This window comes from Cyprinus carpio, chromosome A21 (assembly GCF_018340385.1).
Source record: "Cyprinus carpio isolate SPL01 chromosome A21, ASM1834038v1, whole genome shotgun sequence".
NCBI classification, from domain to species: domain Eukaryota; kingdom Metazoa; phylum Chordata; class Actinopteri; order Cypriniformes; family Cyprinidae; genus Cyprinus; species Cyprinus carpio.
In genome coordinates, this window is record NC_056592.1 from 17229677 (window position 1) to 17247626 (window position 17950).

The following is a 17950-nucleotide window of genomic DNA, read 5'->3' on the forward strand; positions in this document are numbered from 1 at the left end:
TTTTGTTGTCTTTGTACTTTTTCTTTCTTTATATTTGAGGTTATCTTCAAGGTTAAGAAAAGCTTTTGTAAAAATACAAACAACTTTAGTTTTATTGATATTGACAGTTTTGTTACTGTTACGTCTCTTCAAAAATGATTGTTTAGTCTAGCTTTGTTTACTATAGTTCTTTTAAACCCAGTAAGATCTGACCAATCTCTCACTCTCCTCTTTGGTCAATGAAACCCACAATGCCTTACTTGTATACAAACTCAGTCTTTTAGAGTCTGCCGCCTTCTAGGACTCCATGTCAAGTTCAGGTCACTATCCTCCAAACCTCCACTGTCTTGAAAGAGACTTATATTTTACAAAGTGGCATTATGAGTGGGAAGGACATGGCACGTTATTCTACCTTGCCACCAAAGCCTGCTGCAGTAACAGTTCCACGTACACTGTTCAAGTACGGACCCCAGCCTCTTTTCAAATACCTCTGATGACTTTGAAGATGTCTGTGCAAGAAGAGCATCGATATCCCTGAATGTGGGTGGTTCTGTGAAGAGATCTCAAGTTTGATGCACAACTGACACCCTCAGCTCTTCTTTATCTGTCTGCTATTTCACTCCTTCTGAAAAATAATTTAAAAATGTAAATTAAATGTTTTATAAATGTGGAGCAAATGTATTCTGTTTCATTGATTAATTTTTACATTTAGAGACTCAAGAGTGCTTATGTGGTCAGTGTCTCCACTCCTCAAACATGTGGATAGACGCTTGTCCCCGATGCTTGTTCTCGCTACATGCAGTTGTCATGGCAACTAAATATGCAAATGAGAAATCTAGCTCATTCATGCCTAGAAGAAAATTCTTGTATATATATATATTTTTTACATTTTCTTGATTAATCTGAAATCCCTTTTTGACACATTTTTTCTAGATGCCTTCAAAGTAAGTGAATCTCTTATGGTATTTACAGGACATGTATCATTCCTTTAAAAATAAAAATTATGCAGTTGATCCAAATTGATGGTGACTGTAGAATCGCTATCATTTTAAGTTCTGGATAAAAATATCAAATGCATGTTGAATAGGACAAAACACCTGCATGTAGAATACAAGCCCTGAAGGAAGCTCTAAGCTTCCAGGTCTATGTGGCATGACTTCTATGGAATTGGGCTGACAGCGCAAAGCTTGTGCAATAAAGAATAACAATTTAGTCACAGAAAAACTAATGTTCAATTTGCACATTTAGCCTAATCTCGGCTACGTTTCTATTTCCAAATAATACAGATATATTCTGATGTCTTAATTCTGATATGACCATCCACCAGTTAGCTTATTGCAGATTGTTCTTTCTCCAAGACAGAGACAAGACTTACCATGTCAAAAAGAGACCACCAGCCATCTGTCTCTCTCCAACGGCATTTTAGACTCCCCTATTCAGAAGTGAACACAAAACTGAATAAATAAATTTTAATGAAGTGAGCAGGTGGTTTCCTGAGCTGTGTGCCATGCCTCACAATCAAGCCATCACGATCAACATTGAGCACCACATCCTAATGAACTTGCGAATAAACAAGTCTTCATCAAGGATTAGAATACTTAAGGTTCGTGGCAATGAAATGATGAGATGTTTCCTGTGCCAACCCAGTGATACAAATACTAGCACATGTGAGTTTACAGGCCTATCAATATGAAAAACCCTAACCATAGTTATTTCAAATGGATTATTCAAACAAAAAGTATTTAAAAAAAGAAGATTAAAGTCACAATGAAACATAAAAAGTGACATCTGTTCTTCCATGTTGTGATGTAAACCTGATTATCAAAACAGAAAAAAATGTAGGGTGGTTCATTGGCTGTTGATTTTTAATGTTCTTATTTAATTCATGAAGGTGCTGTTAATTGTTATCATATTGTTTGTACATGCTTCGCAACATGTCAGGTTCTAAGCAGGTGTACGCACTTTTCATTGTGACAGAGTTGGAGTTCTACAGCTATTTGGTAATCTAAGCAATTCTTGCTGCTCGCTATTCTCAAGGAAAGGATTTAGATGTTGATTGATGCTCTTTTAAATGCTAATGACATTAATTAGAGGGCATTTGCAAGGCAGAGATCTTAAACTGAGCACAATTTCAAGATAATTTCTTATTTATAGATTTCACATGTGGAAGAGAGGCATACACATATTTTTTTTTTTTTTTTTTGTGCGTACATTCTTTTCTCTGAAACACACATACGCACATTTGAAAAATAATATTAGTTCAAATATAGGACAGTTTCTACAGAACATTTAAATGAGGCCCCTGAATTTCCCACTTGTAATTACTACTTGTGGTGGCATTCATGTGCGTTTGTCATAAATGGCGTTCATGTGCGTTCAAGTCGTAAATACAATATTTCTGAAAAGACTTTAATGCACCATCGCAATCGATTGTAAAAAAAAAAAAAAAAAAAAAAAAGGGGGCAGGATTTAAGTAGACTAAATGATTGAATTCATCTGTCAGAAGATCAAATTATGACATTTTGATTAAGAATTGCGAGTTTAAAAAGAAAAAATAACTGTTCACAAAAACGACATGCATTTAGCAAATAGACAGGATGAATTTTTATTACATGCTGACTTTTGACATTCTGAATTTCACCAAACTCTACTTTTATTTTATGTTTTTAGAAGCTATTGTAATTTATTTGCCATACTGAATGGTGTTGCTAGATACAGCTAATGTTTTGCTTTTGATCTATTCCTTTAACTATTAGTGAAAAGTGAAAGTGATGTGACATACAGCCAAGTTTGGTGACCAATACTCTTAATCATGCTCTGCATTTAACCCATCCAAAGTGCACAAACACACAGCAGTGAACACACACACACTCAGAGCAGTGTTCAGCCATTTATGCTGTGGCGCCCGGGGAGCAGTTGGGGGTTCGGTGCCTTACTCAAGGTCACCTCAGTCGTAGTACTGAAGGTGGAGAGAGGGCTGTACATTCACTCCTCCCACCTACAAATTCCTGCCGGCTTGAGACTCAAACTCGCAATCTTTGGATTACGAGTCCAACTCTCTAACCATTAGGCCACAACTTCCCCCTTGTTACAGTGAGAAAGCAATGAAAGAATTTATATGATCATTCTTATGGCATTGGAAAATACTGTGACAGTGGCTAAAATGTCAAAAAGACCACTTACGACTACAGAAGATGGATACATCCAAAGACCTGATTACCTACTGTATAATGGCAGCCGTATGTATTTTTAGATGGAGTTCCATTGAGAACCAGCATGAACATCTTTTTATCTCTATTTTTAATAGCTTTTTCAAAATGGGGTTGGTGATCGATGTGGTCTAGCATGTGAGCACTGCAAGGAGGAATATCACACAGGGGTGACCCAACAGCATACACTATTAAAGTTTAGTGCAAACAGATATTTGACCTTTAACCTTGAGTATTGACTTAAATGTTTGGTGTCTGTGACAGAACAAGACTAATGGAGTCACATCTGCAGTACTCCTGATTGGCCAATTATGGATAGTTCGTATAGGTGACCATTCATGAATTGAACAGCTCATAGTAAATCAAGGTTATAACAGATGAACTTAAGTGTGATACACTTCATTTACTGTAAAACCTATGCTAACTGTGTAATGTTTTGCTATGGAAAGCAATTATTTTGGACATGAAAAGAATAGTGTGAAGTTTTTTTTTTTTAATCAGGCAAGATAAATTTATAGCAACCGCCCAAATTTCCAATAATCACACCATCAATATTTTCTAGTCATGTTCTCTTAAAGGGGTCATATTATGCTCTTTTACAAGGATTTTGTTTTGGGGGTGTACTAGAACAGGCTCTCGTACTAGGTTGTTCAAAAAATCACATTATTTTTCACATATTTTACATTATTACAACACCTCTCTCCCCAGTCTGGCATGAACGGCTTGAACAGTTCTTGTATCAAATGAAGTCCCGCCTTCTGAAATACGAAATGTGCTGTGATTGGTTAGCTGGGCCAGTGTGTGTTGTGATTGGCAGCAATCGGTGCCTGGTCGGGAAATGTCATGCCCCTTCCCATAGCCGCCTGTGAGCTTCAGTGTAAATATTCAAAATCAAATCCATTTGAGCACGATTTAAACCCGCATGATTGTTACCACTCTAAGTTTGTCTGCTTTGGGAAAGCTAGCGTGTCTACGACATAGAGATAACACTCGTTGCCTTCTCTAGTGCAGCTCAACCAGGTCTTGTCCCATTCGTCAGTATCTGTGATATCACAAAACCCGAAAAATATGCGTTGTTGCCCAAACGAGTAATTTGTTGTAGTTTTTGAAAAGTGATTTCTGTTAAATAAAATATCTCCTTTTAAATTGGACTTTGAGCTTTGTAACTTTTCAGATCTTTTTTTATGTTCAAACAGCAAGACTAACTGAAGTTGAAAAAGTGAAAAAGCATAATAGGACCCCTTTAATGTTCAACTTGGTGCTTATTACTATTTAATTCTCTGTGTTTATTTATTCAGAGTATATCGGTGTAATTGTTTCATCCCCTCTTGCTAGGTTATTGAATATGTTGTCATGGCTGTAGCGATCATTATTATTCAACATTAGCGATGAAATGCTGTTTCCTGCTGAGCGGGTATAAATGGGAGAAGTACACATTTGGTTGGTCTGATATCTTTTTTTTATAAATGGGTGAAGTACACATTTGGTTGGTCTGATATCTTTTTTTTCCAGACAGATATTTAAAAAAATCGAAACATTTGCATCTTAATTTTGGAGTTTTTAGTTGATACTGTTAAACGAGACTTTTTTGGTCTTTGTACCATTTCAATTCAAATAAAGTTTGAATTTATTTGTCAAATGAGTGTACTGTGTGTAACTTATTGCCAGATAGACAGTATACAGTAAATTATATTACTCTCACGTTCCCCCCCATTTCTCTCTCTATCAACACCTCTTACTCGGTCTCCCTCCTTGTTTTGCTGTTGTGTGTCTTCATGTCGTTTATCCTCTCTGTTCCTGTCTATGTTTTTGTCTTCTTCTCTATCCCTTTCCCTCTCACCTCCATACCTATCTCTGAATCTGTCCACCTCATCTGCTCTGTCTTGTGGATTCCTGAAGTCTTGTCCCGAACTGTCCCTTCTGCTTCCTGCCGGTCCTTTCATGGAATACTTCTCACATGGCGTGTCCTCCTTCTCCTTCTTCACTCTGACAGGAGAAGACATTGACGTCTCAATCCATGCCTCATGTTTCTCTTCTTTTAGTGCCTTTTTCTTCTCTCTTCTCCTTTTTCTTTTTTTCTTCTCCTTTTTATCTGAAGTATAACAACATAATGAATTAGTCTTTTGTCTTTTAGTATAATAACATATTAAATTAGTCACATATATATGTAGTTACATTTACTGAAATAATCATATAAAATTTACTGAACAGATATAACCTCTTCTCACCTTTTTTTGGCTTTTTCACAGGTACAGCACACTCTTTCTCAGATTCGGACTCAGTGGAGGATGGTGGGGGGACTTTGGGAGCACATCCCTCTTTTCGCAAATGTTTAGTGACATCATCAATGTCATCGGTGTCCTTTGGTGGTCGATAATTTACTACATGGTCCACACGTATGGTTCGGCCCTTAATCTTTAAAGCAGAAAAAACAATTAAAAAACAAAAATATATGCAACAGGTTGGTCAATTACATGAAAATATTCTTTCCCTGATATACAAGTTCCTTTTTTAAATACGATTCTTTCAACAAGTAGAATATATTCCATTAGTAAACACACAACTGAATATGCAACTGGAATAAGCCTTTCACCTTTATTCCATTAAAGTTATCCACAGCTAGAATGGTGCTTCTTTGATCTTCATAGCACAGGAAGCAGAATCCTTTGGATTTGCCCGTCTTTTTATCTCACACCAAATTGACGTTGGCAATCTCTCCATACCGGACATGCACAGATGAGGATTAAGCTTCACTAGAAGTGAAAAAAAAAACCCTGAAGTAATGACTTCTTTAGCAAGAAATGAAGACGTCTTTGAAATATAGGGAAAACATGGGTATGAGCAATTAGGACTTACTGAGAGAAAACACAGATGATGTCTCCTTCTGTCAGCTCATATGGAATTCCACCTGCAGATAACAACATATTTACATAGTGCTGATTGGACTTGCATTAAATAAATAAAGGAGAAAAAAATACATAAATAATTCACTAACAAAATGCCACATTTTTGAAACAGTTACAGTACTCTTTAATCTGGCAAATAAATATGAGAGAAAAACAATGAATTTACATCACTTTGAAATTTGATGAGAACAAATCAGCATCGCTGTACTGTGTGCTAGAACAGGGTTCAGAGAAAGACTGAGATCATGCCGTACAGAAGAACACTTTTAGTGTGAAACAGGGGAATGCTGCCTCCATCTGGCAGTATCTCCAACCCTGCTCCTGGAGAGCTACTTTCCTGCAGACTTCAGTTCCAACCCTGTTTCAACACACCAGTCAGTAATTTTCAAGGAACTCTGAAGACCCTGTATAGCTGGTTGTGAAGTGTTTGATTAGGGTTGTAGATTAAATCTGCACGACTGTAGCTTCCAGGAGCAGGATTGGATACCCCTGGCCAATCCAGAGAGCATTTTAGTGTATATGAAGCCCATAGCTGAATATTGCTTAGTTAGGGTTAGTCAAATGGGTTTTGGCCCACAGCCATGATTTTAACCAGTCACTAAGTGATAAAGATCCAGGCGCTGTCCTTATAGACTGAATGCCAGGACACACTGTCTTTGACATCTAGTTCAGCCTCTTTTTCATTCAGTTCATTGATGAGTTTTACTTTGGTGAGTGGACTACATATAAATAACAGAGATAATGAAAATACATTTACATATATTTTATTCTGTACAACATTTATCGTGTCCAAAATTGTTATTCTGTTGTGGTGTTAGCATCATAAGATCAACGTGTATAAGAATTTATGATTCTTCAATCAGAGGCACTTATGACAACTTGAAATCTTGAAAAAATGATTTTTTTTTTTAATTATGTTTTAACATTTTATCACACATATTTATTTATGACAATAAAGTAACCTCTAGTAATGTAATAAATGACTTATTTTTACCATTTACGCCAAAAGAGTAGGTGTCTTAATGTTTTACTTTGACCCATTTAATTTTCTTGTTATTTCTCGGTGTCCTATAAATTCATCAAAAAGAATAACTGAATCGAGAACAAGAAAAGTAGTTTATGTTTACGTTTTAGCAGATGGATAATTAGCATTTGGCTACTGTTGCAAAAACTGGGCTTTCACCTAATGGCATTTCCTGTTCCAATCCTGACGAGTCTAGTAATTTTCTTGGACTAATTAGAAACATATAGCAACAGATGTAAGCAAGATATTTCAGTACAAACATTAAAACATCATCGTGACAAGCCACAGTCACTCGGGAAGGATTTATTTCCACTGGTGAGTTCACACGTGGTATTACTTTCTTCCGGGTTAATAAAAAGGAGTGGGATATGTAGTTGACTGACTCAGATTACTTGTGCAGTTTCTACTTTATCATTACAAATTGTGTTTGTATCTAATTGTTTGTAACTTAAATAGTATTTCTCAAATTTTGCAATTAATTTTACAATCAAAGACAAATGAACATATTAAGCATACACTGATAGTTTTATTGCCATAAAAAGTCTTCAATAAATTAAAATAGTAGCCTAATCCAGACACCAGTGGCAGGAACACTGTCAGTGTGAGTGGCCTTGACAGGGAGCTTTGGGTAACATTATTTAAAATATGTTTGGGTGGCACAGAACTTACCTATGTCCTCTTAAACTAAAACCTAACTAACAAAAACTAAACTAAATATAATACACATCACTATGCAAGTAGTCCTGCAAGATATCGCATCAAGCCAAGGCGCCAAGTGAAAACAAGGCCTGCCATCCACGCAAGACTGGAGGGATAGAAGAGCCACGCATGTCAGCCTGCCTGCCTGGCCCACGAGATCCACTTTCCTGCAGAATTTAGCTCCAACTTTGATCAAACTCTCCATCCAGTAACTTAGTAATCCTGAAGAACTTGATGAGTTTGTTCAGGTGTGCTTGATTAGGGTTGTAGAAAAATTCTGCAGGAAAGTGGATCTAGAGGGCCAGAGTTGAGAACCCCTGGTCTACGAGATAATCACTGTCCCATGGTCAACACGATAAAACGCTATCAACACAGTATACACACTGTAAGCGCCGCTGATATCACTCAAAGTGAGCAGGTGATGTTCATTTAAACTCACTGGCCATTAGATGTTTATTTAATTCACCTGAAGAAGTGGCCAGTGGGAAGCGGTTGTGTTTCCCTTTTAGAACGACATGAGGGTGGCAGACATCACTTTCAGTCCCTTTCGGAATTACCTTTTTAACAGAATATGTTTCTTCTTTGAATCCGAACTGGAAAATGTCCTCTTGCATGGGACTGCATATAGCTACAGTATTTACATTTTTATGTAAGTGGGATATTTATGTTTAGGTCGATATTAAATAATTTTCTTTTATTTTACCACTTTGCTAATTCTACTAAAGCCAAAGCAAATATTAAAATAATATCTTGTAAATATATTTACTTTATATTAAGTCTAAAATAAGTTTTTTTTTCTCTTAAAGCTAATCTTTTTTTCTATCACCAATGGTAGATGTATAAAAAGAGAAACATTGTCAATTGAATTGTTACACTTTATTTATATAGTACTGTTCACAATGAATATTGCATGAAACCATTTTACAGAGAATATTGCCTTATAAACAGACATCTTATTATACCCAGTGGGCAAGATGACGATGATGATAAACCCTCTAGAAACATAAACACAAATAGTTTTTAATTTATTACAGTCATTTTACAATTGGGAAAAAAATGTAAATGGGAACTAAGTGCCTTGGTTATATTTTGAACATATTGTGTTCATTGCAGGTGGAAAAGGAAAGCAAATAAAGTGACGTCTGTTGTATTTGGACAGATGCTCTGGGCTCCACATTCATTGAGGGATTTAGCAGTTTTGTAAACCTTTTACAGTTTCCTATGGCCAGTGGACTGAAAGGATATTCCCAATCTATTGGAAATATTTTCCAGATGTTATTCCGGAATTGTGAAAGACCTACTGCAAATTAAGGGGGTGGCTATCATCTTGTCATGAAATGTTACTGCCTGACTGACAGTCGGGTGGTCTGTGAGGCATCTGTCTGCTGTCTCAGAGTGTGTCACAAGACACAACCTGACTTTAATATGAGCAAAGATCTCACAGATCTGATTCCTCACCTCTTGCTGCCAGCAGGCATAAACAAGGGGATTTATAAGGGAGTTTGAGAGTCCTAACAGCCAGAGATGGTTCTCCAAAACGTGATAGAGTTTACAGGTTGGACATGATGCCTGCACAATACTAACCACAAAAAAAGGGCACCAGCAGAGCGTGAAGCAACCAACCAGCATGGCGACAGTCCGCAGGGCTTTTATGTGACCCCAGTAACGGCTAGACGTCAGAAAGCGTGAACCTGCTTGCTGGGCACGGATGCGCTTCTGGTGGCCACATGCAATTTTCAGGATGTCCATGTAAAAATAGATGAAAACCGAGACCAGTGGAAAGAAAAAAAGGCAGAAGACCACAATGATGCTCTTGGGCTCTATGACGGAGAAGAATGTGCAGACCTTGTGATAGTCTTCCTTCTGTAATGGTTTCAAAATGCTGGGTGAAAATCCCACAGACATTGAGATGAGCCAGATGGGAACCAGAGCCCCAGCAATCATCTTATTATTCATTAACTGCAAATAGCGCAGAGGCAACTTTATAGCTACATAGCGGTCCAGTGAGATCAAGAACATGGTTAAGATGGAGGCTGCAGAGGGTGCAATGATAAAGGTCATGCGCAACAAACAAATGCCCTTCTCCATGGAGGCTGTCGTTCCTTTGACAGCATCAGTGGCAATGCCAGTGATTGCCACGCCAACTAGGATGTCCGCAATGGATAGGTTTAAGACAAAACACCAGCTCTGGCAGCCCCTCTTGCGGATGAGCAGGACCAGGGCAATGGCGATTAAAAGGTTGGTGGAGATAATCAAAATGGATCCAACACTAAGAATATAACCCATGGCCACTACGCTGCTTTCTATCACAGCAGGGGTTGTGAGCTCTGGACTGGGTGATGTCACTTCGTAGTTCTCCCTCATAGTTCCCAAGGATGTCTCCTGAGTCATGTTGAAAGTGATCATTGTTGCATCAAATTTTTTATTTTTGTTTTTTCAAAGTTGAGAAGAACTTTAAGCGTTTAAACAGACCAAGATAGTGGTTTCAAGAGGAAGAAATTGATACGAAGATGTAGATTTTCTTTTCTTAGATTGGGAAACACAAAACATTCCTCCTTTTGCTGCTGTACTTTCATTTGTCCGCCCCTTGTTCCTCTGGCTGTACTGGAGGTGGCTATATCCATGAAAATGTGATTATTTTGAATTTACAACCTAACCTTACTAAAATGCAAAGACATTGGTGATCTATCGATCAAATATTTATCCAAATCTTTATCCTACTTTTGAAATATTTTCAGGATACTTCTCAAATGTTTAAGAGTGTTCCTTGCCTGAAAAAGTGATGAGAAGCAGATGAACTCCTTTCTCATGAACATCCAATCTCATCATAGTGGAAAAGTCCAATAAATTCAACAGAGAACATATTTCAACTGAAGTCCAGAAGAAGGATTCCAAGTAAGCGGTCATTCTTGCATCTCTTACTGCATCTTTTAGATTTGGATGGCTTCAGGATGAGGACAAAAGACAATTTCTTTTATTTGAGTTGATGTGCCCATGTCTGTTTTGTTGGTAAATCTGAGATGGGATCCGTCTGTTAACTTTGAACAAACTAAAAGGGGGAAGAGAAACTGATGAACATGAAAAGGGGGTTGGGTTTGGAAAATGGGCTTGGACACTAACAGCATGACTGTGATTACTCTTGAGTGAGCAAACTCTGAATAAACAGAAGCACTCATAGTTGAAAAAAACGTTTACCATATCCAAACCCTGTAACATTTAACAGTGAACATACGTATATGGATATATTTTGGGAACAAGACAAATCAGTCACACTGATTCCACAAGAATGCAGTAACCTCTTCAACTTCCCTCTGGAGTCATGAGAATGAGTCAAAGCCCTCAAGTACAATGGACTTAAAACCACACAAGTACAATTGACTTTTAACAATCTGCACATAGTCGTCCATACCGAGGAAAGATCTGACAGTGCTACACAATAAAGCCAGACTCCCACTGGTCAACAATGTGGCAATGTTATTCACCCCTACTAGACTGTTCACTGCTATTGAAAGTTGATTTTGGTCAGCAGTTGTTGTGCCCACTGCTACACTCTGCTACACAGAAAGCTCCTGGATGTGGTTTGTGCCAAACTGTGTCCACTCTTCAACTACACATCACTGCCCATCTTTACCTTGAGCTGCCCAAATAAGGAACATCTTGGGCTCTTTGAAAGGAATACTAAAGATTGTTCAGGTTGTTGAGAGCACTGGGCAGAAGATGTCTTTAAAGCGGAGGCTGCTTTCCATGTTGCTGTGCTGTGTGTACTGTTTGGCTTCACTCTTCTGCCTTCACCCGGACAGAAACAACTGCGTGTCAAATGGTGCCCGGTGAGTTTTTGGTTATTTTTATGGATTTGTTAAGTTAGTCTGTAGGGTTCAGGGGACATTTGGGTTTGGGATTTATATTATATATACAGTGTACAAACCCGATTCCAAAAAAGTTGGGACACTGTACAAATTGTGAGTAAAAAAGGAATGGAATAATTTACAAATCTCATAAACTTATATTTTATTCACAATAGAATATATATAACATATCAAATGATAAGAGGCTGGAAAAGTTAAATGTACGTATAAAAAACAGCTGGAGGACCAATTTGCAACTAATTAGGCCAATTGGCAACATGATTGGGTATAAAAGAGCCTCTCAGAGTGGCAGTGTCTCTCAGAAGTCAAGATGGGCAGAGGATCACCAATTCCCCCCAATGCTGCGGCGAAAAAGTAGTGGAGCAATATCAGAAAGGAGTTTGTCAGAGAAAAATTGCAAAGAGTTTGAAGTTATCATCATCTACAGTGCATAATATCATCCAAAGATTCAGAGAATCTGGAACAATCTCTGTGCGTAAGGGTCAAGGCCGGAAAACCATACTGGATGCCCAAGATCTTCGGGCCCTTAGTTGGTACTGCATCACATACAGGAATGCTACTGTAATGGAAATCACAACATGGGCTCAGGAACATTTCCAGAACACATTGTCAGTGAACACAATCCACCGTGCCATTCGCCGTTGCCAGCTAAAACTCTATAGATCAAAAAAGAAGCCATATCTAAACATGATCCTGAAGCGCAGGCATTTTCTCTGGGCCAAGGCTCATTTAAAATGGACTGTGGCAAAGTGGAAAACTGTTTTGTGGTCAGACGAATCAAAATTTGAAGTTCTTTTTGGAAAACTGGGACGCCATGTTATCCGGACTAAAGAGGACAAGGACAACCCAAGTTGTTATCAGCGCTCAGTTCAGAAGCCTGCATCTCTGATGGTATGGGGTTGCATGAGTGCGTGTGGCATGGGCAGCTTACACATCTGGAAAGGCACCATCAATGCTTAAAGGTATATCCAAATTCTAGAACAACATATGCTCCCATCCAGACGTCGTCTCTTATAGGGAGGACATTGCATTTTTCAACATGACAATGCCAGACCACATACTGCATCAATTACAACATCATGGCTGCGTAGAAGGAGGACCCGGGTAGTGAAATGGCCAGCCTGCAGTCCAGATCTTTCATCCATAGAAAACATTTGGCGCATCATAGAGAGGAAGATGCGACAAAGAAGACCTAAGACAGTTGAGCAACTAGAAGCCTGTATTAGACAAGAATGGGACAACATTCCTATTCCTAAACTTGAGCAACTTGTCTCCTCAGTTCCCAGACATTTGCAGACTGTTATAAAAAGAAGAGGGGATGCCACACAGTGGTTAACATGGCGTGTCCCAGCTTTTTTGAGATGTGTTGATGCCATGAAATTTAAAATCAACTTATTTTTCCCTTAAAATGATACATTTTCTCAGTTTAAACATTTGATATATGATCTATGTTGTATTCTGAATAAAATATTGAAATTTGAAACTTCCACATCATTGCATTCTGTTTTTATTCACAATTTGTACAGTGTCCCAACTTTTTTGGAATCGGTTTTGTATATATATATATATATATATATGTATATATATATATATATATATATATATATATATATATATATATATTGTTTGTTTTTTAATCTTATACATATTATTATATACTAAACTACAATGTATTGTACCAGCTACCATACCGATCCCACCAGTGATAAGCTATGTTCCTGAATTTTTTGCAAGGACATCGAATCTTCTTCTTTGTATTAGATTGTAAAGGGGTGTAAGCAAGGTCATGATGCCTCAGGTTTTTTATTGAAAGGCATTTATAGAAGATCATAATGATCGCAATGTTTGAGCTGTTTTTGTCCACACAAGATATACATTGTATGGACAAAAACACTTATTCTTTTTGTGTTTCAGAAGAACTCATATAGGTTTGTAAACTGTAACAACCTGAGAGTGTAAATTATCCCTTTAATAGAACAAATCCTGTGTATGAATAACTGTAAATCAAAACATCTTTTGTGTTGCAGAAATCTGCTATCAGTTGTTCAGCAGCTGTACCAGCGTGTGATGAGGCTCCTACGCACCACTCTCTGACATCACAACTGACTCAAACTAGAGGGAAGGTGAAACCACAATGAAAATCTACAGACTAATGAAATCAGCATTACTGACATAAAACTCAGCGTGAGACAATCATTAAAAGGTGCATCTCATTTACAACAAGTTTGTGTGTTCAAATGTATGGCCTATAAAGATCCATACAAAGTCATAAGAGAGATTTACAATGGAAGGTAATGACACTTTATGTGATCTCTTTGCAGGGTGAAGCGTTCATTGCGAATGATGCTGGTGTGTATTTGTAGGAGCACAGTCCACAGTCCACAAATCTTGCTTGCATTACAACGTGAGATGCCATATCAAAACTTACCTCATGATCTGAATAAACAGAGCAAATACACAGACAAAACAAAGACAGAGTCAATAGGTAATTCTTTAGTTGAACACAGAGACACTTATATAAACAAAGACTTTGAATATACTTAAAAGGGACTGTGAAATAACTAGGGTAAGTGTACACTTTAAGCCCACTTTCAACTCTGAAGTCAAATTAAAAGAAGAGAAAATCATATTTTATGCTGGCCATTATTTTAACTGATTCAGTGATTTGTTTATTCCCTGCCATCTGCCAATGTTGAGTTAGCCCCACTCATGTGCATGCTGTCTCAAGGGACCTCACACAAAGACACCCAAAAACTTTGGAGTTTCAGGACCCTTCAGTATATCAACACATTTCTGCAATTTTAAGCCATTTCTTTGTTAAGTATATTGATATTATGTCAAATAATAGATAAATGTATTGTTTTTTTGTGTATGAACAAACAGTATTTTATCATTTTTTTTATCATTTTCTTTTAAATGGAAATATGAGCTTTTTTGACCTGTGCACAAAGCTAATCTCAAGGTCAAACCATTAGCCTCACTGAATGATAGACTGCCAAAGAATTAAGCATATGAACTACAAACTCTAAATGTTTTGTGATTCAGTTTACATACATTTACAAATAAATACATTATAACTTGTTTTGTAGAGCAGATTATTTTCATAAATTAATTTATTATAATTACATTTTTTTTTTACATGGGCTTAATTGGTACGGCGCCACAAAACTTATGCAAACTAGAGACAACAGAAGCTAACCTTGAATGAAAAAAAAAATTCTTAATGTGGTTACAATGAAAATTACTATGATGCTTAGTCCACAGTATATTTAAGCTCCATGCATGTCTTTGTAAACATATCTAAGGAAAACATTGTCTTTTTCACCATTAATTATAAACTTTGATCAATTTTCTCAGTGAAAGTGACAACATTTCTTTGTGTTTTTTTTATTAACCTTTTACCTAGCCTTATGTTCTACTGTAATTAACAACTATATTTAGATATTTATAAAAAGAAATTATATAAATTATACACTGTGTAGCACCATTACATTATAGATGTCTGCTAATGTGTATCGGTTGTTTTCAGTGAAAAAATTAAAAAAAGAAAAAAAGAAAAAACCTCTCCAAAAATTTGTAGAGGCATGTCACCTTTACCATGAGGGCACAGGGAAAAAAAGTTGTCTAGCAAAACAGTTTGGAGTGGACAAAGTCTTTGAGGAAGTGAGTGAATCTCAAGATCAGGGTTGATGCTCATCAGTGACAGGAAACCTTCCTCAGTTCAGCGGTAGAGAGCAAGATTTTGAGTAGACTGTAAGGAAAAAGCTAAATTATATTATCTAGACTAAGTGTAAAATGAAAGAAGGAAAAATGTGAGGTTGTGAGGGGATCTAAAAGTGGCTTAGACTAATGTGTCTTTTTACAATCTTTACACATAATGAAATGTTCTGCTCTGCATACTGTATGTTTTTCATGTTGAATGTTATTGGTTAAAATGAAACTAGCAAACATAAGTAAAATGATTTTTTTTTATATATACTTCCCTGTCTCTGAATAAATATATTGATGTTTTACTTCTTTAAAATCAATATATATGTATTGTGAATAAATCATTATGTGGGCTTATTTGGAAGACGTGAGCTTAAATGGTGACAAAGTACCAATTAAGAGCCACTCTTTTGACTTTTTTTTTTTTTCATACAATATTTTAACTTTGTATTCTAAAATGTGCATCAACTAATTAATACATTTTCAGAAGAAAGCTAAATCTCGCATTTTAACAATAACATTTTTTTTTTCTATAAACCATAGCAATATCTATGACAAAACACCTAAAACACCTTAACTTAGATTTTGGTGTGCTAGTGTACACTTACCTTAAGAAGTTATCTTTGCAATATTTAAAGGTGGTTTTACATATTAGGTATTGAGTTCAGTGGCTGGAGAGTTTACAGTTTTCAATTAAATTTTAACATTTACCATGCCTAATGTAAGAAGTTAAACTAGCTTTTTCACAAAACACATTTTTCTTTTTTGTATTTTTATTTTATTTTTATTTTTTTTATGGGGAAGGAGCAGACTGCTGATTGAGTGATAAAAATGTGAAAAAATAAAATAAAGTTACTAAATATTGTTTACAGCCGTTTTTTGATCTCTGAATTTTGTTATTTTTAGTGAGCCAATAAATGAACTGCGTAAATTAAAACATTAAAGTTTATAAGAGCCATTATATGAAGGACCACCCACATTTGACAATTCAAAACTAACAAAAGGAAATCAAACCTCACTGATTGCTTCCCCATGAGGGGCATTGTAGTCTGAGCCTCAGACGTCACACCCACGGACCGTTGGCTAAACATCTGATGCATATGGGACACAAAAGTGGAAACACTTCAGGAGTGTCGAAGTCATCATCGGATTGGTTGAATTCTACAGGATTTCCTTGAGACGTGTGTGTCGCGTTCTGTAACGTTCCGCCTGGAAACAAAAAACGAAACTGTGGTGCCAAACCCCATCACGAAAGAAGAAAGCCGCCGTGTTTACAACTGTGAAGACAAGCACTTATCAGGATCGGCTAACCGTTGGATTTTCAAAAGTATGTGAAATATTTAAAGTTTGCGGCATAGAATCTGTTAGGAGCAGGTCATATGGTATTTTAAAGTGTCCTAATATTGTGTTGGAGTCCCCTACAACAAGTTTAAATGCATCTAAGGTCAGAAAACATTGTAATTTTCTCCAAATATTAATTGAATATTAGAGTCATTTGCCAATGATTTTGAAACGATTCGTTCCAAGCAAGTTCGGAGCAAAGCCCTACCTTTCATAAGCCTACTCTGATTGGTCAGCTGGCCAAGCCTATTGTTGATTGGCACAAAGAGGAGTCTTTGAGCCAGTTAGCCAGCACTACCATTGACAAAGCACCTTTACATAAAACAATAATATAGTGCTCAAACACTTATGCAAGCTGCTAAACTGTGAACACTTGGAGGATATGTTAGCTGAGTGCTAATGTGTCTAATTGATGAAACAAAGCCGAGTAACATGCCGAGTAACATTACAGTTTTTTTTGAAGAATGTGTGTTATGTGATGTTTTGTCTTAACTAATGTTTGAGGATAAAAGTTCTGCTCTCGAGAGTAGAAATCTTCTCTAAGGTCACCCCTGCATCCAACCCCCGCCGTAACGCTTCTGTGGTTGCCGAGGTGCCGCACGAGGTGATGAGGCTAAAAGTTCTGCTCTCGAGAGTAGAAATCTTCTCTACCGCGGCTTCGGACTCAAAAGGACGTTCTGGCTGACACATGCGATTCTCTCCCTCCGAGCGGACAGGAGAAACCAAGTGAGCTGTTGGATGTGGCTACCCACGCGGTGGATAAAATGGGGTTGGATTTGGGAAGTGGACGCGGCCCAGGCCCAATCTCTATCTAAGCTGGACGACCGTTTTTTAACTAGTCGTGCACCTGCCCACCGCCGTAAGCAGCTGCCCCTTCTTCCCGGGACCTCCACCAGGAGGTTTTGAGGTCCTGGAAGCAGCCTTATTCAGCGCGCATCACAAACACCACGGCCACGGATTTCGCCATCATTGCTGACATGGCAGACCGCGGTTATGCAACGATGGAAGAGACTCTAGCCGAACATCTCACTCCGAACTTGGCCGCGGCCTGGAAGTCTCGCCCTCTTCTTCCTTCAAAGGCGTGTTGAGTCACTTCTAACCTCGTCAGGAAATCTTACTTGGCTTCAGGTCAGTTCTGCTATGCTCCACTCGATGGCAATGCTTCAAGCCTACTAGGCGTAGCTTTTAAAAAAGCTCGACGAGGGGGACGGCATCACC

The 17950-nt window shown here is 37.5% G+C and overlaps 1 protein-coding gene, 1 long non-coding RNA gene and 1 pseudogene across 2 annotated transcripts; 1 reads left to right on the forward strand and 2 right to left on the reverse strand.

The window, feature by feature from the left end:
• Window positions 1–4731: 4731 nt before the first annotated feature.
• Window positions 4732–8431, reverse strand: LOC109108574 (annotated as a pseudogene).
• A 256-nt stretch (window positions 8432–8687) lies between these two features.
• Window positions 8688–11680, reverse strand: LOC109088393 (glucose-dependent insulinotropic receptor). The gene has a single exon (XM_019102553.2). The coding sequence runs from the start codon at window positions 10221–10223 to the stop codon at window positions 9093–9095; it is 1131 nt and encodes a 376-aa protein (XP_018958098.2). The 5' UTR covers window positions 10224–11680; the 3' UTR covers window positions 8688–9092.
• Window positions 11681–13487: 1807 nt separating this feature from the next.
• On the forward strand, window positions 13488–15574 carry LOC109088361. Its single transcript, XR_006153043.1, has 3 exons — window positions 13488–13611; window positions 13711–13886; window positions 14005–15574. It is a non-coding gene; the product is annotated as an uncharacterized LOC109088361 (long non-coding RNA).
• The last annotated feature ends 2376 nt before the right edge of the window (window positions 15575–17950 follow it).

Excerpts from the sequence above, each read along its gene's own strand:
- LOC109088393 (XM_019102553.2), bottom strand. The coding sequence starts at position 10,223 with ATGATCACTTTCAACATGACTCAGGAGACATCCTTGGGAACTATGAGG.